The sequence below is a fragment of the Sphaeramia orbicularis genome, chromosome 22 (assembly GCF_902148855.1).
Source record: "Sphaeramia orbicularis chromosome 22, fSphaOr1.1, whole genome shotgun sequence".
Taxonomy (NCBI): Eukaryota; Metazoa; Chordata; class Actinopteri; order Kurtiformes; family Apogonidae; genus Sphaeramia; species Sphaeramia orbicularis.
In genome coordinates, this window is record NC_043978.1 from 25,473,060 (window position 1) to 25,497,904 (window position 24,845).

Genomic DNA, 24,845 nt, shown 5'->3' on the forward strand with positions numbered 1-24,845 from the left:
ACATCTGCTGGGGTGGCTTCTTGTCATCCAAGCATTAGGCAACAGATGCTGTTTCTCTCTGCATCGTACCACCTCCACAGACATATTCTATCTTAAGAAGAAACAGATTTTAGGACTGACATATTAATATTAGTTGTTCCTACTGTGAGTGTCTTGTGAGACAAGTTGAGGATTAACTTTTCTAACTTTATCCCTACACCATGGTTTAACAAACACAACAATAATCCACTAACATGCCATGTGTGACAGATTGATCTGTGGCCACTTTGCTCGCCTGCTGCCCACAAAGCAGATTTCACGTGGTAGCTGTGGTCAATATCTCTGACCTGAATATCCAGCTGATTTCCAGCACATCGATACCCAAATTCATTACAGATGAACCACTGTTGATGCAGTTGTTGATCTATAGCGCTATTTTAAAAAGGAAAAAAATAGAATCGACAGTGTATCTATATGAACTGTAACGAAAGTAGGTTGGTTGACGTCCAAATGAAACTCCGACTCCAACCTCTGTGGGATCTCATTGACTACAAAGTGGGAGCAGTGAAAGTGTGTCACACTGCACCAGCTTGGGTGAAATGTTGGCAGCCTAAACAACTAGGGCAGACAATTGAGATTGAGCAAAGCTAGAGGACAGAAAGCCATTGGTCTGGTCTACTGAGCCTGACATGGTTCACTTGTGTGTGTCCATTTCAGACGATGGTCCCAGGCTTGAATCAGTGTACAAAGGATCACATAAGACTGCACAAAATAGAGATAAGAAGGTGATAGATATGGCTACTTTGCGGCGCCAACCAAGATCAAGAACCGGCTCAACTCGCCAGGATCGGGGCTCCTGTTCTTCCACAGCATCTTGCCCTGTCTTCTCTGGACCATACAGCGACCAGGAAGAAGATCCACCAATGCGTCGCCAATCATCGCCCTTACTCAAAGGCTCTCTGACCAGTCTAAACAACTCTACCACCCCAAAGGGCTCCCTTTGTAGCCTGCAAGGGTCTGTTCCCTCCCTCCAAGGATCATTGCCAAGTCTGCAGGGATCTCTGCCAAGCTACCAGGGTTCGTTACCTAACTTGAGAGGATCAATCTCTCGGATGAAAAGGCGTTCATTGGGCAGCATGGACAACTCCAGCTTTGGCCTCAGTGATCGGAGTACCAGCCCCAGCTTACAGAGTGGAAATGGGAGTTCTAGTGATGACGATGGCAGCTGGGACACTAATAGCTGGAGCTCCGGTGCCACATGCCTTCTACGGACTCCTATCAAACAAGACAGCACTGAAACAGCAGTGGAACCAGGTGGAAAAAAGTCCACCTCTGAGGACGCGTCTAGTACTGAGCCTGAAATCATTTACCAGAATCTGATCTTCTCACGGCCTGCTCCGAAATCTGAAACAAAAGCTGACTGCGCAAAGGAAAGTACTTCTTCAAGGAAAGACTCTGGAACCCAGATCTCATGTGGCAAGAAGTCTGCTACAGCCTCATCCCATCAGCGGCACGAAAAGTCAGAGGACAGACGCAAGTTTTCACAGTTTTTGAACGAAGTGACCGGCAGAGTGTTGAAAACAAATGGCGGACCTGCTCAGCAACTGTCCACCCTTCGTCATCGCTATCCATCTCCACCGCCGGCGCGCCCGTCAACACCATCTCAACAACCAGCGCCAGCACTACAATCAACAAATCCACCGCTACCTACATCAACAACAAACATGTGGTACAGCCCAACCAGCTCCAACCTCCAAACCATCAAGGAGCACGTTTCAAAGGACTTCAGCAGCTCCATTCACCAGTGGAGCAAGACATTACCCAGCTGTAAGGTTTTAGAGCCTGGGGAAGTGTTGAGGAAAGTAAAAGGAGAAAGTCACTCATACCCAGAGCGTGACCTAGAGCTATGTACAAAGATCCAGGCACAGCCCTCCACTGGGAGACTTTATCTGGAGACAGACATTGACAGAGTGAGGCGACTTGATGAATTGGTAGCTAATGGCTCTCTAGGGAAAGAGCGGAATGAAAAGGGGTTGGAAAAGGGTTTGGAGAGAGGGAATGAGAGGGAAAACCGGATTCCTTGGGAGAGAAATGGAAATGCGGCAGTGGAGAAAGGGAAAGAAAGGGAGAAGAGAAAAGACAACCTCTGGGAAATAGACAAAGGAGTTGAAAAAGGAAAAGAAAAGGAAAAAGTCAGAGAAAGACCCTGCTGGGAGAAAGACAGGAGGATGGAAAGAGGAAGGGAGAGAGAGAGGGAGAAGAAAGCCGTCCCCACGAATTATGAGTCCATACTTTCACAATCAGCTCCGAGTGGACGCAGTAATCCCTGTCCGGTCTTCAGCTGGCCAGAGGGATTTCCCAGAATGTCCTACAGGTCCACCTCACTGCCCAGACCTGTTAATAACACTGTGAGTATTCCTCTACATCTAAAAGATCACTTCACCAGAATTAACCCTTACATTTGGGCAGAATTTGACCAGATGGGACATGAATAAAAACATCTAAAATGACACTTTTTACATTGAAACGGAATGACTTAAAACTTGAAAACTAGTCACAAAATATCCACTGAGACCAGTTCACATCAGATTTGACCAGATACTTTTCAATGGCTGTTAATGTGATTTGTTAAATCACATATCCCATAGTTTAATAATAGATTACATCACTGTTATATCTCCATGCCTTAGGTAAAAAGACCACATACAATTATTTGATGAGAGATTTTTTTCCTCTCCATAAATGAGTGGTTTAAAACCTAAAAATACACACTTCCTCCTCTCTGAAACATTAATTAAGGATTAATCACATTTTATTTTTGCCGGAGAGCCTATTTATACATTCGGATGCAGTTAAAATTCGAAGTAGACACTACAAAATTGACCAAACCATGAAGGTGTAGGAAATGACTGGTACAAAAGGGGTAGGAGTCAGTTTTTCTTTCTTGAACTTATACATATTGTCTGATTATCCCCAAGAATACGTATCTTTCCATAAAAAGGATTCCTATTGGTCCCTCCGGAGATACCCGTCATTGATATCTACAGTATCAATATCCTGTATGTCAGCTACGTAAGAGATAATGTACAGCAAGTGGGTCATTATTACATAATCAACCCCAAGAGGGTGATGCAAGACCCAGTTAATTATGATATAATATTCATTTTATAAAACGTATTGATCGAGGTGATTTGATTAAGCTGATACCGATTTTACTGCTTGTGCGAAATGAAGTAGTCTGAGATGTTACTGTAGGAGCTTTGTATTGTGTATAATAACACAATAAAGATCAAGAAATCAATAAAGTAATGTAATAATTCATGTTAACCCTTTCATGCATGAATTATGAGAACCCTAGTCAAGATTTTTTTTTCTGGAGTGTTTTTATTCCTCCTTAGACATAAAAAAAAATTGCGATCAAGTTTTTTTTTTTCATGGAGTTACAAAAATGTCCGTGCATTTAATTTTTTAAGTAAAGAAACATGTATTTAAAACCCAATATCAGAAAGTAAAATGAAAACAATGAAATAAAAATTTTTTTAAGGCTGCTAATTTGATGTTTTCTCACATTTTAACATACTCTAATGCTAGTTATTACATCATATAATATGCAAAAAAACAACTATTTTTGTCTAACAAATAACAACTGATTTACACTTAAACATGTTAGTGCAGATCAGGTTTATCAAGAACAGCAAAGTTATAGGAATAGTATGAATTGCAATGTATAATGGGATGTTGCATAAGTGTCCACTTTGTTGGCTCATATGGAACTAAAACAACAAAACCTATGAATATACAAGAGAACAGCTGGAGAAGACCTGTCCACTGGAGTGACCACAATGCATGAAAGGGTTAAAGGCGCAGTTTGCATGATTTAGGGAGATTTATTTGTAGAAGTGTAATAGTATTCAGATTTATCTTTCTTATCTAGGGTTAGGGTTAGGGTCTATCATAGGTTTTCATGTTTTCTTGAAAGAGTATTCAATTTAGAGCTGCAACCGATTAATCGACTCAAAGTGATCCAAAAAAATCATTCAACCACAATTCTCCTGAATCAAAGCTTTGTTTCCTTCATTTCTCTGCTGTTAAACATTGGTTCCACTGTTGTGTTTCACATGGACGCTTATTGTGATGCACAAAGAAGGTTCAATTCAGGAAAACCTTCAACCACCTAGTCGATTAATCAGTTACATCTCTAATTCAATTAGTTGCAAACTCACTAGAATTAGCATGGATGTTAAAAATGTATAGAAACTAAACATTTCTAGTTCTGCTACTGTGTCTGCTACTGTGATTTCACCTTTAAAAAATCCATAAAAATTTTTGGCTTACAAATCAAACTTACAAATTCTTTTTTTTTTCGTACAGTTAATCTTTTCAAAGTGTATTATCACCATTTAATATACAGTGGCAGAAAAAAAAAATATTAGACAACCCTTGTTTTCTTCAATTTCTTGTTCATTTTAATGCCTGGTACAACTAAAGGTAAATATTTTTGGATGAATAGAATGATAACAACAAAAATAGCTCATAAGAGTTTAATTTCAGAGCTGATATCTAGACGTTTTCCATGTTTTCTTGATAAAAACCAAAATCACTTCAGTTCTTACATCAATATCTATGGCATTGTACTGACAAAAGCAGTGCTTTTAGGCATTCCATGTTTTCTTTTTGATCTGTATTAGTCACATGATACACACAAGAGTGAATGTGACTCTTGATGGTCTAATAATTTTTTTCCATGACTGTAGTAATGTCCATTTTCCTTTTTTTTTGTGTGATATTCAGTTATATCAAAACTGACAAAATTAGAGAAAAAGTGCATTTTTCAGTAAATACCATTAACTCATAAAGACCCAGTGCAACTTCTGTCAGTTCCCTAATTCATTTTTGTTTATATTTAACCATTCTTAAGTGTTTTATCATTATTCATTATAATATTCTCTTTAGTTTGAGTTTTCTCTGTGTAAATCATGTATTTTCCAATATTTAATTCACTTATCATGTATATGTTCATTAAAGCTCAGATTAAAGCTGATGGTTATTATATCAAAAACAGAAAAAAACTGAAGAAAAAGTGACTTTTTCAGTCCAATCTCTCATTAATTGAACATAAACCCAGTGTGTCCATCCACTATCATTGATCCAGCTCCATGGGTTTCACTGATGAATCAATGTTGTTGACGATACAGTACTTATTAGATTTTTTAATTGTTTCAAAATGACTAGTGATTCATTTTGATTCAAGGCAAATCTGTCCTTTTTTGTCATCATGTCAATGTAGATCGCTAGAAATGAGGAACCGAGGGATGTAAATTACACGAGACTCTAATGATTTGACTCTTTCTTTCTCTAAAGCTTTGATACAGAGTGTTGCATCACATGTCTTGTTAGCTGAATGCGACTCCTCTCTGACTTATTAGAAGTGAAGCGTTTGTGTGTTGGTGTTTTGCTTAATTGCGTCTGACACATCACCCACACCCGCTCGCCACACAAAGTAACATTTGCAAACACGATTACTCATTAACATGGTGTGAATAGGAAATGTAATTCAGTTTGCTCTTGGCGCACAAGGGTCGCAGAACGTTTCCTCACTGGTATTCATTCTTTTAAAAACTCGGGAGTCAAAATGGAACCATGACCTGTGGTTCAGACAAATGTTCTGTCACTGGATGTGCATTTTCATAGTCAGGATGTTCCCAGAGGAGTGCCACCGTAAAGGTCTTTATTACTTATGATTTAAACGCATTAGCATCTTTGTACCCTCCAACACAGAGATAGTGAAGAGAGTGTCGGTCCCTTTGGAATGCAATATTAAAAATACATCCCCTCTTATTTACTGCGTATTTACTCTTAGAGCTTAGAGTAAAAGAGAGAAAGATGGCGAAGGTTTCAAACAAATTCCACTATCCTGCTTGGCTGCCTGTGTGAAGGTAGCTAATACATTAATAATTTAAACACTTTCCCCCATTTTTTGGGCTATTGAGCCTCAGGCTTAGAAATGCCACTCAGTACTATGGTCTCTCACACTCTGCTGCACTGTTGCACTAATATACTACTGTTAAATGCATGGAGGGAAATCCACTCTTAGTTTTCCACTCAAGCGCAATGCATCAGAATAGATGCAAGATATTCAACTGCACTGTGTAACTTAGATCCAAAGCCCAGTTCTCACATTCTGACAAACATTGGGTACGGTTACATAATGTTTTTTAAATCCGATTTGTTTTTCCAGAAGAAATAAATTCGGAACTAAATTTCTCTTCTGTTTACATGGAAATGTTAAACCCGAATAAAGGTTTACATGAGGTAGATAAGTAAGCAAAAGGGTTTGCGCTGCAGTGCTCACGTTGCCTTGTTCTCGCAGCCCTTCTGTTAGCTTAGCTTAGCATAGTCGCTGCATTTCCACAGTCACATGTAGCCAGTTTTTTAAAGGTGATTTATTGTCTTTCGTGAGTGATTTTCTGAAATTCGAGTCTCCCTAATTATTTCTTTAGATCCGCGACTTACTGCACTCATACAATCTTGGGACTGTTGTGTTGACGGAAGTTGGAAAATGTTTTTGTTGGAAGGGATGCATGCGCTAAATTAGCTTTGCTTTACTGTTTTACCTTTGCATTAGTTTTTATTTTCCCAGATTTTATTACTGCAGTAAGTCACATTGCCAGGATTTGAGCCTCAGTTTGTGATCATGTTGACCCCAGCGGACTAAAGTAATGATTAGGGAGAATTGAATTTCACAAAATCACTCATAAAATACTACAAATCACCTATAAAAGCCTGGCTACGTCTGACCATAGGAATGAAGAGACAATGCTAAGCTAGGCTAAGCTAAGCTAATGGAAGGGCTGCGAGAACAAGACAGTCAGTGCACTGCAGTACAAACTGATTTGCCAACTTATGGAACTCATTAGTACATGACAAATTAATGAATCAAAAACAAGTGGTGAACTATTCCTTCAGGGTTTTCCAGGCTGGTAGATCCCATCAGAATAGCCCACTGGAACGGTTTGGGTTGACTAGACTGCACTACATATTCTTCCGCCAGCGCAGAATGTGTGCGTCATCGTGACAGGACAAGACAACAAGCATGTGCAGAATGGAAGGAATAAAGTCCAAACGGAATAAAGGGTTTACATGTCCAAGGAATAATTTAGACCAGAATTAAAAGGGGATTAAACCAGTGACTTTATTTGGGTTTAAATTTAATCCAAACTATTCTTTTTCAACTGGAATAAGGTGTTTACATGGGCGTCTTAAATAGGATCTAACCTTTAATCAGTTTAAACCAGGAATAAAAGTTGTCATGTAAATGCATGGATTATGTATTTATTCCACATTTTCCCTTTAGGGCACAGGTGTCAAACATCAGTCAATCAAATTTTCTTTTTATATAGCGCCAAATCATAACAAAAGTTGTCTCATGATACTTTACATCAGGGGCCTCAAACATGCGACCTGGGGGCCAAATGCGGCCCACCAAAGGTTCCAGTGCAGCCCATGGGATGAATTTGCAAAGTGCAAAAAATTCCTCAGTCGAGGCTGTTGAACTCATTTTAGTTCCGGTTCCACATACAGAACAATATGATCTACAGTAAAATAATAACAGCTGAATACCCTACAAAAAAGAATGACTCTGTATTTCCTTTTCAGTTTAATGTGCAAAAAATATTATGTCTATAAATAATAACAACTTCAAATTTTTGTCTTTGTTTTAGTACAAAAAATAACATTAAATTATGAAAATATTTACATTTACAAACTATCTTGTAACAATAAAATGTGAATAATCTGAACAAATATGAACAACCTGAAATGTCTAAAGAAAATTAAGCACAATTTTAACAATTTTCTGCCTGTTCCTCAGTGTTTAGTGTCTTTGTAGATCTGATCCATAATGCGCATGTAGAAATGATAAGCTGAGGCAGAATATTGTTAAAATTGCACTTATTTTTCTTAAGAAATTTCTTTTTTTTTTTTCAGGTTTGGAAAGTTTATTAAAGTAACTATTTTCATAATTTCATGTTTTGTTTTGTTTTTTTGCACTAAAACAAAGTCATTTTATCTTATCATGCTATTATTTTACCGGTCCGGCCCACTTGAGATCAAATTGGGTTGACTGTGGCCCCTGAAAGAAAATGAGTTTGAGACCCCTTGTTTACATATAGAGCCGGTCGAAACCAGACTCTGAAGCCAAAGTACAGAAACCCAACAGAATCCTCCAGGAACAAACAGTAGTGACTGGTGACAGTGGCAAGGTTCTAATAGTTTTGGATTTTTCATTATAGTTTAGTTTTATTTAGTTTTGACTTTTTTTTTCTCTAATTCAGTTAGTTTTAATTAGTTTTCAGAGCAGGTTTGATAGTTTTGTTAGTTTTCATTATTTTCTAAATGCTTAGTTTTAGTTTAGTTTTAGTTTTTTCATATCTTTTATCTTCTTTGCTGTCGTATTCAAATAAATCCCAGACAGGACTCTGCTGCTTTCTCCCAACTTTAGTCTCCATGTTTCCAGGTAGAGTGGGGACAAGAAGACAACTCTAAACAACAAGTAACGTGAAGTGACGGACCATGACGTGACGTATGGTGCCGCTAGCTAAAATTGTTCGAGCGAAATAAATCAATTTCGTATCAATCCGACATTGACAAAGACGAAAACGAAGGAATTTTCTCCATAATTTTTATACGCTTTAGATAGTTTTAAGCACACAATGCAGTTTCAGTTAGTTATCATTTTTTTCTTTTAATTATAGTTTTTATTTATTTCAGTTAACGAAAATGTTTTTACAATTCTAGTTTTCGTCATTTCGTTAGTTTTCGTTAACGATAATAACCTTGGACAGTGGAAGGAAAAACTTCCTTTAACAGCAGAAACCTGGAGCAGACCCAGACTCCTGGAGGATGGACGTCTGACAGGACCAGATGGGGTGAAGGAGGGAGGATAAAAGAGGAGAAAAAGAGAGAGAGACTGGAGGAGAGGGAGGGAAGGGGGGACACATGGATGCAGTTGATGCACAGATAACTGAACTAGAACTGTCTAAAGTAGATCAGCTGGTGTTAGTATAATTACTAGAAACCAGAACAAAGGTCCATGACTGTTAATATGAGGCCTGGAGGCCAAAACCAGCCCACCAAAGCTTCCACTCTGGCCCACTATATGAATTTGCAGAAGATATTAACAGTCGAGGGTGTCGAACTTGAAAATAATAGCATAATAACCTAGAAATATTCATTCATTCATTCATTTTCTGAACCCGCTTTATCCTCACTAGGTTCAGGGGGGTCACTGGAGGCTATCCCAGCTCTTTATGGGTGAAGGTGGGGTAGACCCTGGACATGTCACCAGTTCATCACAGGACTGACATATAGAGACAAACAACCACTGTCACATTCACACCTATGGACAGTTTAGATTAACCATTTAACCTGTCAGTGCATGTCTGTGGATGGTGGGAGGAAACTGGAGACACAAAGACAATCTAATTTAGATGACAGGACAGTAACAGAATGTTAGTGTATTTGGCTGAGGGGGGTTGGAAGTGAGCAGCAGGTTCTGTTTTTAACTGTAGTGCTGCAGAGTTTCAACAGCACAAGTGTCAGGTCCACACCAACAGATATGTTTTTAAATGAGTGTTTTCCTCCTCCACAGGACGTTCACTTTACAAAATATCTGTGTACACATTTCAACACAAAAATGACTGCAAACCACCACAAATACCTGGATAAACAGTCCTTTTAGGTGTAAACTATGGACCCCATGGATAACACTGACACAGAACATTTGACAACAGCAGCAAAAAGTGAAATCGTTAACTTCATTTAACTTGTTTGGAGTTGTTAGTGTATTCTGTACATTACATAGACTTTACCCCACAGTGGGGCATCTACTGAATGTGTCCATAATACTACTACTACTAGCACTACTACTAGTACTCCTACTACTACTACTACTACTACTACTACTACTACTAGTACTACTACTACTCCTACTACTATTACTATTACTACTAGTACTACTATTACTACTACTACCATTACTGCTACTACTAGTACTACACTACTACTTCTATTACTACTACTACTACTACTGCTACCATTAATACTACTACTAGTACTACACTACTACTTCTGTTACTACCACTACTACTACTACTACCATTACTACTACTACTACTACTACTACTAGTACTATACTACTACTTTTATTACTACCACTACTACTACTACTACTACTACTACTACTACTACTACTATTACTACTACTACCATTAGTACTACTTCTGTTACTACCACTACTACTACTATTACTACTACTACCATTACTACTACTACTACTACTACTACTAGTACTACCACTTCTACTACTATTACTACTACTACCATTACTACTACGACTACTACTAGTACTACACTACTACTTCTATTACTACCACTACTATTACTACTACTACTACTACTTCTAGTATCACCATTACCACTACTACTACTACCACTACCACTACTACTACTACTACTACTACTACTACTACTACTACTACTTCCACTACCACTACTAATATCACTACACTACTACTACTACTACTACTACTAGTACTATCACTACACTACTTCTACTAAATAGTGGTATTATTACTACTACTACTATTACTACTACTATTATTACTGCAACTACCACTACTACTACTACTACTACTATTACTACTGTCACAACTACTATTACAATTACTACTATTACTACTACTACTGTTATTACTACTACCACTACCACTACTACTACTATTACTACTACCACTACCACTACTACTACTACTACTACTATTACTGCCAATAAAAATGCACAAATGGGTCAGTATTCATTTTTGTAACCTTAAACTTTGTTTATATAAGCGTCTTTGAGTGCTTAGAAAAGCGTTATATAAATCTGATGTATTATTATTATTATTATTATTATTATTATTATTATTATTATTATTATCATTATTATTATTATTATTATTATTATAAACCTACAAAAGACCTAAAGGTGCAGACAAGTAGTTTTTAGTTAATTATCTGTATTAATGTGGCCGGGGCATTAATCAAGAGCTTAGGGGATTCATTAATTCGGGATATTTTCATGCATTTTTTTTAATTTTTAATTTTTTTTATTTTTTGTGAATCCATTGTGGCTGCAATGTAGGTACACAAGTGATGTGAAAGGTAGACGAGTGTCAATATGTTAGTAAATATCCATAGAAGCACATACGGACTGTAAAAAGACTGCATGTCTTATACTGAAGTGGAATCTGAGAATGACGGTGGGCATTGATGTGTGAGACAGGACTTGTTCAGGGACGTCCCCGGGCCACAAGTAAATGGAGAGCAGCACAGGCATCAACAAGGCATAGATGTACGAGCGTAGAGCTGAATAAGGGTCTGAAAGGGTTATTTTAGTTTTTGTAGATCTGTGAACAGGAGCAGCCACCTAAAAAAAATCAATACCACTCTAAGTGTACACTATAGAATATTGTCAGATGTAGAACCAAAGCCCTGAGGCCCTCTTCAAAACCACCAGACTCCCCTGACGAAAACCTTCATTCTCCCTCACAGGACCACTGCCTCAGTCATTTTGTGTTATTATTGTGTGGTCATGATATATTCACTAGGGCTGGGTATCATGGCCAATTTCCATAATCAATTCGACTTTGATTCATAAGGTTCTGAATCGATTAATCACGATTCGATTCAATATCGATTCGATTCAGTATTAATTGACTGATTCAGAGTAATTTAGTGAGACCAAAGTACAATTTTGAGTTGTAACCAGATTGAGTACCACAGTCATGCATCAATACTGGTGTCAGTATTGATATTAGAAAGGAAATATGACGTTTCAGCAGTAAGTAGCTGAATGTGCTCTTAAATAATGAACGGGACAGAAACATTGCCATGTTTGTACAGTGGCTCAGAACGGATTTCTTCGTCATCTTTATTCTGTTTTATGGCTGGAGGCTTCTATTCACTGGGGGAGGGGGTGGGGTGCTCCGTGATTGTTGGTCGGAGCGGAGCGGGGCTGGGGGGTGTGCGCGCTCCGTAAATGTTGGTCGGGGCACGGTGTGGGGGGGTAGCGTAGCGGTCAGACATTGTCGCTTTACTCTTCCTCTAACTCCATCCTCAGCCATAGGTGATAGTATGGATCCAAGGTATTATTCCAAGAACGACTGGGTTCCGCAACTCGCTGGGTGGCCACTTCCTTCACACTGCGGGTTCGAGTTTGAGGCCGGGTGGAGGGGGAGGAGGGGTTTTCCTCACCCTTCCTCCGCGTCAGAGCCGTCGTGAGTGAGACCAAGTCTTCCCCAGGGGTTCACAAGACGGAGCCGCCCGTGGTTCCGTGTACTCCCGGTCCTGCTCTGAAAAATCGATCTCATCCATTATTAATCGATTACACAAAATTAAAATGAGATCGATCTAAGATCGATTAAATCGATTTTTTTACCCAGCCCTAATTTTCACACATTAGTCCACATCCAAACTGGCAAACGAAACTAACCTATCAAAGCATCTGGTGGTTTTTAAGAACATGACATGGGAAAATCAAGATGGTGTCAAAGACTCCTACTCAATCAATTTTAAGATTTATCGTACACTTCATTGTTGGTCCGCAAGGTTTGGGATGATTCATAACAGCAGCTGCCAGGTTGAACCATTGTCACCTCTTCTAATGCTAATTTTTTTTTATTTTTTTTTTACAAATTTACCCCTTAAAAAGCTTGTTTTTTTCTGCTGTACTTCTTTACAGAGGTCATATTTTGCACTTTTATTAGTCTTTGGCAAGGTTATAATAGTTTTGGATTTTTCATTATAGTTTAGTTTTATTTAGTTTTGACTTTTTTTTTCTCTAATTCAGTTAGTTTTAATTAGTTTTCAGAGCAGGTTTGCTAGTTTCTATTAGTTTTAATTTTTTTCTAAATGCTTAGTTTTAGTTTAGTTTTAGTATTAATTTTAGTTTTGTCGTATCTTTTGTCTTCTTCTCCGTCGTGTTCAAATAAATCCCAGACAGGACTCTGCTGCTTTCTCCCAACTGTAGTCTCCATGTTTCCAGGTAGAGTGGGAACGAGAAGAAGACTCTAAACCACAAGTGACCACAAGTGACGGACCTTGAAGTGTTGTATGGTGCTGCTAGCTAAAATTGCTAGAGCGAAATCAGTCATTTTCGTATCAATCCGACATTGAAAAACACTACAACCAAGGGAATTTTATCCATAATTTTTATACGTTTTAGTTAGTTTTGTAAGCACACAATACAGTTTCAGTTAGTTATCTTTTTTTTTTCTTTTAATTATAGTTTTTATTTATTTCAGTTAACGAAAATGTTTTTTCAATTCTAGTTTTCGTCATTTCGTTAGCTTTCATTAACGATAATAATCTTGGTCTTTGGTTCATTTATTTGTGTACTTGGACTCTAATAGTTCAAAAGTTTGAATTTGAACCCTCCAGGTGCTGCAAAGCTATCTTTATATTCATTCCGGCAAAAATCAAGTGGATTGCAACTACCCATTTCAATTCCTTCTTAATTTGTTACACTTTAGTTAAAACTAGTTACGACACAATATTTGCGCTTCCGATGAACATTTCTTTGAGTACGACATAATTGTTTGTCAGCAGCAGCGGTTATAGTAAAAACTGAAAATATGTCCAAACTTTGAGCTGAGGTTGTTGGTTCTATTAACGAACATAAATGGTTGAACGTGACAGAGAAGCATGGTCAACAACCTGTAGGGGGTGGGGCATGAAGTGGCTCATTTGCATTTAAAGGGCCAGCGTTCAAAACAACCTTTCTGGTGTCATTACTCAGAAATAGGGTTGAAGATGGACCTGTGGAGTTGAATTAATGAAGAATTCAGACCCAAGCATAGCATTTACAGTTTATGTAGACCACAGGGAAATGTTTGAAAATGCATAATTCCATTTAAAAAAGCAAAATATCACTCCTTTAACAGTTTTTTTTTTTTACATTTATGTACAAGGACAGACATACTAAAACAGATCCCCATTGACAAAACGAGACAACTTCAAACAAGACAATACAGAGAAAAAGAAGACAAAAATCAAAACACAACAAAATAACACAAAAACATGCTGCATAATAGTGTTGTACTTGCATGCAGGGTGCGATTTGTTGTCAACCCCCCCTCTGGTTTTGACATCCGTACTTCTGCTCAATGAATTTCATCCTTGGGGGGGGCAGCCAATTGAAATATCAGGCAGGTTGTGACAGTTTTCTTACACCTATATCCTACATTATTGGCACTAGTGTTCACCTGAACCGAACTGTGGGCAGTCTCAGAACTCGCCAACGTCCCCATGCACTGGGGCGCCGTAAAGGGTGGGGGGTAAACATGACAAATTCATGGGGACCAGCATTTGTGGGGGCCCATAGAGCAGTGGAGGGGGTCCAGTGGATACAGGTTAGAAGTCGTGAAAATTTTGTGTAAGATCCACTGTATAACAAAACAAAATAACACAAGAACAAGCTGCATAATTGAGTTGAATTCAGACCCAAATATATCAATCAATCAATCTTTATTTATTTATATCCTCCTGAGACCCAGCAATGCATTTTCATCCTCTGTAGGGGGCAAGAGTTTAACAGCTTTATTGCAAAAAAAAAAAAACCCTATTCAAGGCAAAGAACAGTCCATAAAAAATGTAAAAATGCATCTGAAAAAACTGTTGCATTATGCTGTTTCAAAAACGGCAATTATTTAATGTAAAAAAAGCCAAAACGTATACTTTCCTGGGTCTCAGGAGCATATAGCACTTTTGCATGTAGCATTTACAGTTTATGTAGACCCCAGGGAAATGTTTTAAAATGAAAAATTCCATTAATTTTAGCCCTATCAGCCCGCCCGCGGGCCGAAAAAATTATATTAATATTCATCTACTATAAAAATATAATAAATCAGGACAATAAATGTTTTTTTCAACTTTTGCTCCAAGTGTAGACCCTAATGTTAATAAAAGTACATCCAAAGTGTATTTTAGTGCAAACTTTAATGCTCAAACACGATTTTTAATCTTTTTGGGGTGAAATATATACGCTATTAAACATCTCCGACACGAACAGTTAATTTATGCATATCATCGTCAATCCAGCCAAAAAAAAAACAGGCGAGGATAAAAATTCCAATTTCTCTTTTAGTTTGTTACAGTTTACTCAGGCATAGTAATAGATACAATATTTTAGACAATGGGAATAGATTCTGTGAGCTCTCTAAATGTCCATAGACACCAAGAACATCCATATGAACCTTATTATTGTGAAGTAATTCTTCATTTACTTTGGGTATGTCTTTTTAGGCGTTTTTCTCCTGAAAATATGGTCAGGGTTTAACAGGTTAAAAAAAACAAAAACAAAAAACAAAATATCACTCCTTGAAAACCATAACCAGCACTGTAACAAAAAAAAAAAAACAATTTCATTATCATTCTTATTCCTTTTCCCTCATGGTGCGTTTTAATACAGCAGAGCAAAATTAAAATCCACATTCTGTTGTTTGCTAAATCGATAAGATCTCAGATTGCGGATTATCATTCACTGATGCCTTCCAGGAATGCCGATCCGGTCGTGCTCCTCCTCCTCCCCCTCCTCCTCCCCCTCCTCCTCCTCCTCCTCTCTCTCTCTCTCTCTCTCTCTCTCTCTAGGTTTACCCTCCCCATACTCAGGGATGCTGGGATTGAGGGATGGACAGAGGGGATTACTGAGCGTTGTCTCATTCACTAGCTGTATGAGTCATCCTGCTGTATCACTCGCACCGTTTGTAACACCCACACAACACCAAACGCAACGTACACGTGCTTGCAGACACACACACACAAACACACACACCACGTTGCGTGTTGCAGACGTGTTCCTGTGACATTCATTAAACCTCACTGAATCCTTACCTATAAAACCCTATTCAAATGGGAGCTACGTGCAACTTGGTCAAACCTAACACCTGCAAACACATACCCCCCCCCCGACCCTTATAGTTCATAGGCAAGTTTTTTTTGTGTTTTTTGCTAAATTGTATTTTCTTTTGAACTTGGCTGTACATATAAGCTTCTCCCTTTAGACCGTGGTTCAGGGTATGCAGGGGGAGTGTTTGGTTCTGCACCAAAGAATTAAGCCTAAGTGAAAATGTAAATGACATATGCTCTTGTGAATCCACATCATGAATAATGCATGCGTAACAAACAAATATGTGCAAACAAGTGCCTGTTTTTTTTGGGTTTTTTTTTTTTTTTTTTACATTCGAGTTTACATGCACGGAGGGAGGTGAAACATAACTGAGCGGAGGTGTCGTGCCTTGTCCACTTTGTCGATATTTCATGGTGCATTTCTAAAAAAAAAAAGTACTTTCATGCGTGTAATTCGGGATTGTTTACCTCATTTTTTTCTATTTCCATTCAGTTTTCTCTTCTTTCTTTTCAACACCTACACTATGAAGTCTACCTCTCCCCTTTTGGCACTTTTCTCTCCAAATCTGCAGCGCACAGCATTTTTCTTTAGAACTGTTAATCTGTCATTTCTTGCTCTTGAGGGTCTGCCCCCCCCCCCCCTCCTCCTCCTCCTCCTCCTCCCTCTTTCACTTAAGGCTCTGTATACTGATAGTATGTGTGCCGAGAGAGGAATAATGGATATATTTGTTTGCGGAGACGTAGCCGGTGTGAGAGCTCGTTAAACACTAGATAAGAGCTACTCCATGACACGCAGTGGCAGCAGCAGTGCCTGATAAATCTGCTTGATAAATAAATCTAATCATTTCTCCCTTTTCTTTTTCTTCTTACTAGGAATCTGATGGAGAGGTGCAGCATAACACGAGGTTAGCCACTTTCACTTTTTTTTTTTTTTTAATTTAACCCTCCCTCCTCCTTCTTCACGCCGCTGACACCACCGCACACCTCTCTCTCTCTCTCTCTCTCTTCTTCTACTTCTTCTTCTTCTCTCGATCACTCCTATAACCCCTCCTCTTCCCATACACCTCCTCCTGCTTCATTCAATTCTCAGCTCCTTCCCTCTCCCTCCCTCTCTCTCTCTCTCTCCCTCTCTGTCTGCCTACCAGCCTGTCTCCAGTCAGAAAGAGAGGAGGGTTTTTTTTTTTTCTAAATGCATGCCGCTCTGAGTGGGGATGCACAGGCACATGAATATTGTGATCTTATCTGCTGAAAATGAGGCGAAAAGCAAATAAACGGTAAGAATCAGCAAAAAAGAAGGGGAGTGCATGCTTGGTTTTGTTAGGTATTCAGATGTAAGTGTGGACTGTATAGTTGCCTTGCCATACTTGTGGAAAAATGATGATTGTTTTAAGAGCTTTTTCTGCAGCTGTTGTGCGGTTCCTTCCATGTGTTGCATATAGTCTGAGAGCTGTGATGAAAGGGTTGGGTATCGCTGTGGACGGACCGCTTTACAGTATTGATGGACAATCTGAGTACATGTTGTGCAGCATGTTCAAGTGTTTGGAGTAAACTGATGTCTTTTTATTATCTCTGCAGCAACAGAAGGAGAGGTTGCTCAAGTCAATCTGTTTTATTTTTTTTTTGCTCCCTGTCAGTTAGGTTTTAATATCACGAGCTTCTAAATGTTTTCACAGCCCTCAATTAACTCTCATATTCATTCACCGGGCGAGATGATACCACAGAGAGGCAATTATGGCTGAACAAGTGCATCATGAGAGAAAAAGTTGTTCTCATTAAACCAAACTCCTCACCTTGTATAGATTAAGAGAGGAGAGCAATAAGTGGGGGAAATCCATAATGTTGAGAGGAAAAAGAAGACATTATTACTGTATGTTTGAAGGAGTAAATCAGGAGTTATTTTCTATATGTTGCCTCTAGGTGGCTTTGAAATTTGCACGTCAGCATAACATGATCATAACATCTACTAAGTTAATTGCTTTCACCTCCAGTATTAACCTCCAGCAATGTGAGGAAACATTGATTTTGGAGATGCTCCCTGTTTCCTGTTACATAATTAAACTTTAAGGCTTTGAAGATCAAACTTCCTGTACATTTAGAAGAATTTTAATTAATGTGATGAAAAAGAAATGAAGAAAAAGTGAACAGTGTGGGCTAAATCAGCACTATGGCATTATTTTTGCATGTTGTTAGCATATGAATTAATGTATAATGGCAGGGAAATTACATCCAGTATATGAATTATTTGAATATATTTGTGTGAGCTGTGTGGCAATGACGAAACTACATTTAATATCAATGTTTCAGATTGAAAATGTGTCATAAAGGTTTCAATATTTCATACATAAACTGTTGCACAACTGCCAAACACTCAAGGATATCCAAGTTGAGAATGAATAAGTCTTGAATGCTGTCCAGATAAATTGTCAGCTATAACCAACACCCAAAAGAACGCCATGCAAACGCTCCATCTTTAGGTTCTAAGATGATTTGTGTCACAGATAATAACTAGAAAAGCACTCGGAGAGCGCAGACCTCTGCCAAGGCAGATCTGCCCCCCCTGATCACCACCAAAATTTAATCATTTGTTCCTTGTACCAGTATCAACATTTCCTGAAAGTTTCATCCAAATCCTTCCATAAGTTTTTGAGTTATCTTTCTAACAGGCAGACAAACAAACAACCCCCCCCCGCCATCCCCGTCCCCCCCGATCACCACCAAAATTTAATCATTTGGTCCGTGTGCTAGTATTAACATTACCTGAAAATTTCATCAAAATCCGTCCTTAACTTTTTGAGTTATCTTGCTAACAGACAAACAAACAAACCCTGCTGAAAACATAACCTCCTTGGCGGAGGTAATAAATCACCAAAAGCTGGTCCATTTATACATTGAATGATATCAATACATCAGTACAGCAATACAATAAACATTACATAAGTTGATATCATGTCATGAGAGCATATGTTATAAAAATAAGACTTTGGAAGTGACTGGACTTTATTTAACATTTTAATATCCAACACTAAGTGAAGTTTCATACAACTTACACTTAGAGTGAAGTTTAGACTCATATAAAAAATAAGGCCTCAGTTTCTATGTCCTAAAAATGCACAATAAACCACATCAGTTATACCCTAACTTTATCCTTAACAGTTATTTTTATCGTTCGTGACCTGGTGGATATTAAGATATTTTACACTTACCATATTTCACATTACTATTTTACACTACAATTCTGAAAACTGTCTTGTAAATCGCTGTTACCACTTTCGTTCTTTGTCTTCAGAGTCTCTTAGTGAAGTGTCTCATTGAACCTTTTCACTTAATCAGACAGTGAAATTGCTCAAGTTTCCAAAAGACAGTAGCACAAACACTGCTGTCAACCTGAAATTGAAAGCTAAAATGATGAAGCCTGAAGCACATTGTCTTCTTAAAAAGGGACATTGTGCCCCCTCAGTGTCTTCAAAGTTTGCATACTGACAGATGAAAACCTTAGATCTTTACAGTCAAGTTCATCTTTGTGTTACCAAGAAACTGCTCTGACCGCCTTCAGTCTTTTTAAAGAATATGTACACAGTTGCGGGAAAAAATATTAAATCAAAAGTCATCAAAAACAAAGGTTATGCAATCAAGTATTAATTCCTGTGTGTATCATGTGACTAAAACAGACAGAAAAGAAGACATGGAATGCCTAAAAGCACTGTTTTTGTCAGTACAATGCCATAGCTATTGATGTAAGAGCTGAAGTGATTTTGGTTATTATCAAGAAAACATGGAAAATGGATAGATATTTCATTTCATTTCATTTATTAAGATCCCCATTAGCAACTGAAACATGAGTTGTTATTCTACCTTACATTACAACTTTAATTATTTACATTAATTTTACACCATTCACACACACACACACACAACATATACAACAGCCCAATGCAATAAAAATAAATAAACAGAATAAGCACTATACATTTATGCTCATTCACCAAACAATAGCTGTCTGATACAAATCATAAGACATCTTTCAATATTATCAATACTCTTTCCATTTCATATCCATTGTGTAAACAAGAAAAGTATTCATTTCTTTTGAAAACATTTTCTATTATTTTCCAACAACAGAAACCCTGGCATTCCATTCCATGCAACCATGGCCCGATAAAAAACCATCTGCTGTAACGGATTTGTTCTGTCTAAAGGCAGAGCACACCATGTTCCACTGGTTTGCCTTGTACAATAATTATGTTGATCAGCAAAAAATTTCTGGAGTTTTTGTTGCTATAATGTTACAAATAAATGATACTAAAAAATATTTCAATCTAGGTTTTACAGTCAACCATGCCAAACCGTTGTGCATTGTGGTTATATTAGTTCTGTATGGATATCAGCTCTTAAATTAAACTCTTATGAGCTATTTTTGTCGTTATCATTGTATTTGTCCAAACAAATGTGCCTTTAATTGTACCTGACATCAAAATGAACAAGAAATTGAAGAAAACAAGGGGTGGTCTAATAATTTTTTCGGCAACTGTATACACAGTTTTCTACCACTCCCAAGGTAGAAAGCATTAACTTATGATTTGAACTACTTAAAAACAGATTTATAGCATCAGGGATTTTGTTTGCATTATATGATTATAGAATTTGACGAAAAACAAGACTGGTCTAATAATTTTTTCCGCACTAAAATGAACAAGAATTTGAAGAAAATAAGGGTGGTCTAATAATTTTTTCGGCAACTGTATATACCATCTTGTACCCTTTCCGAGGTAGAAGGCATTAACTTATGATTGGAACTACTTAAAAATAGATTTATAGCATCAGGGATTTTGTTTGCATTATATGATTACAGAATTTGACGAAAACAAGACTAGTCTAATAATTTTTTCTGCATTAAAATGAGCAAGAATTTGAAGAAAATAAGGGTGGTCTAATAATTTTTTCGGCGACTGTATACACAGATCTTCTGCCACTTCCAAGATAGAAAGCATTAACTTATGATTGGAACAAATTAAAAACAGATTTATAGCATGGTGGGTTTTGTTTGTATTAAATGATTAAAACATTACAAACACTCAAACCGGAGGGAAAAAGTTGAATTGGCTTTTCTTGACTTGCAGTGACTTTTAATTGGGTCTCTCCAAATGTTTCAGCGTACTATCATCAGCTGTATCTATCACTGATCCTCGTTGCCTCCAGCAATAACCCCTGGGAGACGTCACTAGCCCTCTCTGCCTCGTTCAGACTTTGAGGAATAAGCCTAAAGAGGTTTTGTTTGTCTCTCGTTTTTCCCTAAGCGAGGCACTTAGCATCCAAAAGCAGATGCTATACGGTCGCTCCCTTCAGGAACGCCTGAAGCAGTTTACCACCTCCCTACTCTCTCATTCTTCTGTCTAATTATTTCCAAGTCGGTGAGATCAGAGATTTATGCAGGAGCCATTTGTGAGGTTGGACTACTATAGCATGTGGAGGTGGTAGATGAGGGGATCCGCCTCGGAGCAAAGAGGTTGGCTTTGTCTTTGTGTATGCATAGGGTATGGATGTGGGATCCTCTGATTTAGACCCTTGTGCATCCCATGTCTAAGTCTTAAGGCTGCTTCTTTCTTTGACTTCCCACCTCACCACCCTCATTGCTCCCTGGACTATTGGAGATACGCCTGTCTGCCACAGAGCATTTATACAGCTCTGTCAAAGCCAACAGGACAGGGTCAGCTGAGCAACATAAGCTTTGGAGTGCACATACTGTAGAACTCAACTGTCTTAGGACCACAAAGTCCCTGTGCTATAAGTCCAAACAGTAGGATGTATAGAAATAGGAAGTATATAGAGGTTTACAAGACAGTCACTGGAATAAAATATTTCCGTAGTACGCTTGTCTAAACCAAGAATACATAAAACCTCTAGGTAGGTGAACCAGAAATGTTTTCTAGATACAAATGTACAGGATCTGTGTCAGTGTTTTGAGTGATATTTTTATCAGAGTGTCTCAGATATTCCAGATATTTCTGAGTTCATATGAAATTTATGGATTTTTATAGTTGGCGTAAACACTGGCAGTATTTCATTTAAAGAAAGAAACATGGGCTCATTTTAATACAGGAAGAGCCTGCAAAGGTGTGATTAAACAAGACATACTCCACATTATTTAGTAATATTTAAAGGTTCAGTATGTAAGGCCGTGTATGTACAACATGGTACCGGTTTGACTCGACTCAGTCTTTTTACATTTCCATTACAAAAAAGGACCTGGAATCTGGTACCCGGTATTAGTTTTTTGGTATCCCTATCCTGTAATGGAAGTCTCCAGGAATAGTACTCAATAGGAATTAGGGGCAGCCATGGCTCAGATGGTAGAGCGGGTTGTCCAATAACTGAAGGGTTGGCGGTTCGAATCCTGCTCTGTCCATGTGCTGTTGTGTCCTTGGGCAAGACACTTCACCCTCCTTGCCTCCAGTGCTGCTACTCACATTGGTGTATGAATCCATGTGAATGTTTGGTGGTGTTCGGAGGCGCAGATTGGCAGCCACGCCTCCGTCAGCCTGGCCCAGGGCAACTGTGGCAACAAATGTAGTTTACCACCACCAGAGGGGGAATGTGAGAGCGAATGAATGATGGATCCTCTGTGTGCGCTTTGAGTATGCGTTCATAGAAAAGCGCTATATAAATCTAATCCATTATTATTATTATTACCTTGTACCCGAGTCGAGTCGAGACCGTTTCTATTACAGGATGTGACCGACTTTAGAGTATCTGGTCGTCATAGCGATGCGGTGCGTTACTTCTGTGTCGTCTGCTCAGAGAGTTGCTGATAAGCTCGCTCGTTGCGTGTTGTCTCATCAAGCTCATGCTGAATTTTTACGTCGGGCACCGAAGACTGAATCTCCTCGACCGACCATGGTGTAGTTTTGCAGGCTGTCATCATCTGGATTAACCTACTGCTATATTTACTGTCAACTTCCGCATATGTTTTTTTGTAAAATGGCAGGTCACAGAGACAACTCTCTGACCAATCAGTAGTCTGCAGTGTTTACACGTCACGTTTTAGTATCTGGTCCCCAACTTTGGCGGAGGTGATACCAAAAAACTTGTACCGGCTCCCAGATTCCAGGTCCTTTTTCATAATGGAAACGCAAAAAGGCCAAGTTGAGTCAAGCTGGTACCACGTAGTAGAAACGTGGCATAAGATTCATATGTTTCTATGTGAAATTTTTGTCGGAGCCAGTGGTTTTTTGATGACAGACAAATCCATTTCTGAGCTAATGACTGTCTTGGTTTCCTATATTCATGATAACAACCTGTACACTAATTTCTGCATATAGCACTCATACTAGTCAGTTTCTTCAGTAGTCTACCTCTATTCTGTTTCTTTGTGGCAGGAACACTAGCTACTGTTACAAACAACAGACTGACACTCATTTAGACAATTTACTGTTTCCAAGTGAAGACAGAGGAACATTCAGGAAACTCACAGATTTAATGGAAGAGTATCACAAGATTTAGACACAGCAACACAGTGATTGACCAGTCCATGTGTGAATAGTGTCTGTAGCCCAGCACATGAATCCTAGGGAGATTTAAGTGCTGTATGTGTGTTGATACCAGGGATGCGGCTCTTTTCTTTTTTTATTAAAGTTCATAAATCCTCTTGAGATGTATTAAAATGCAGTTGGACTTTATATGATACAGCTATACAATACTTAGTGGGATAATAATAACGATTTTGTGAAAATACAGGAATCTCCCACAGTTCCTGAAGGTAATGTAAACATAATAAGTGCAGAAGCACAGGTGTGCTTCAGCTAAGCTAGCACTACTGGCAGGGCTGTGATAGCTGAGTCGGGAAAATGAAAAGATAGGCAAAAATAAAGAGAGGAGGAAAACAGGACATTTCTTTGTGTTTTTTTATAGAAACAAATGGAAGCCCGTTTTGCCTACTTTATCAAACTTCACTGTCTCACTTCAAAGCCTCAAACTTGGAGCAAAGTTTACCTCAGTCCATCCCAACACAGCCAAGGAATTTCCCAATGTCAATGTTTGGATCAACATGTCTGTGAATCAGTTTCTTCTACACTCAAACAAGAGAAGTTCAAACTTCGCTCTGTTCTTACGGACACACATATTAAAGGAGTGATATTTTGCCTTTTTAAACGGAATTATGCATTTTAAAACATTTCCCTGTGGTCTACATAAACTGTAAATGCTATGCTTTAACTAAACTCCACAGGTCCATCTTCAACCCTATTTCTGAGTAATGACACCCGAATGGTCGTTTTGAGCACTGGCCCTTTAAATGCACATGAGCCACTTTACGCCCCACCCCCTACAGGTTGTTGGCTGTGCTGCTCTGTCCCGTTCAACCAACAACTGAATATTACTGAATGTACTCAGAGAAATGTTCATCGGAAGTCTTGACCTTATATGGGCAAATGTCGTGACATAACTAGTTGTAGACATAACAAATTAAGCAGGAATTCAAACAGGTTGTAGAAATCCACTCAATTTTTGCCAAAATGAATATAAAGATAGCTTTGCAGCACCTGGACGGTTCAAATTCAAACTTTTTGAACAATTAGGGTCCAAATACACAAATAAATGTGCGAAAGACGAATAAAAGTGGGTTTAGCAAAATGTGAACCCTTTAAGGAGTTGCTTTGAGTTGTTTAGCCAGACCTAAAAACAACTGTGGAGAACAAAGACTGCCAGATGTCCCACTAAAGTAAGAAAAAGCAAATAACTTGTTATGTAATTAACCCATAAATCACTATTGATGTGTAGGAGTCCATATCTTGTGTGGCCCTTACCGCAGTGTTGTGTTTAATTTGGCTCTTTAAGCTAAACTGGCTCTCCATCCTTAGTTGATATTATTGGAAACAGAATCCTTAACTTACTTCTTATTGAGATGCATTAAACTTCAGTCATCAGAGCAC

General features: G+C 38.3%; 1 protein-coding gene across 1 annotated transcript in view; it reads left to right on the forward strand.

Moving 5' to 3' along the window:
• Nucleotides 1-663: 663 nt before the first annotated feature.
• The window catches only part of begain (brain-enriched guanylate kinase-associated), a 152,831-nt gene continuing 128,649 nt past the window's right edge, over nt 664-24,845 (forward strand). The window contains exons 1-2 of the mRNA XM_030126708.1: nt 664-2,387; nt 16,795-16,826. Of these exons, the coding sequence (XP_029982568.1) occupies nt 669-2,387; nt 16,795-16,826 (1,751 nt within the window). The 5' untranslated portion in view covers nt 664-668. The remainder of the gene's footprint in view (nt 2,388-16,794; nt 16,827-24,845) is intronic.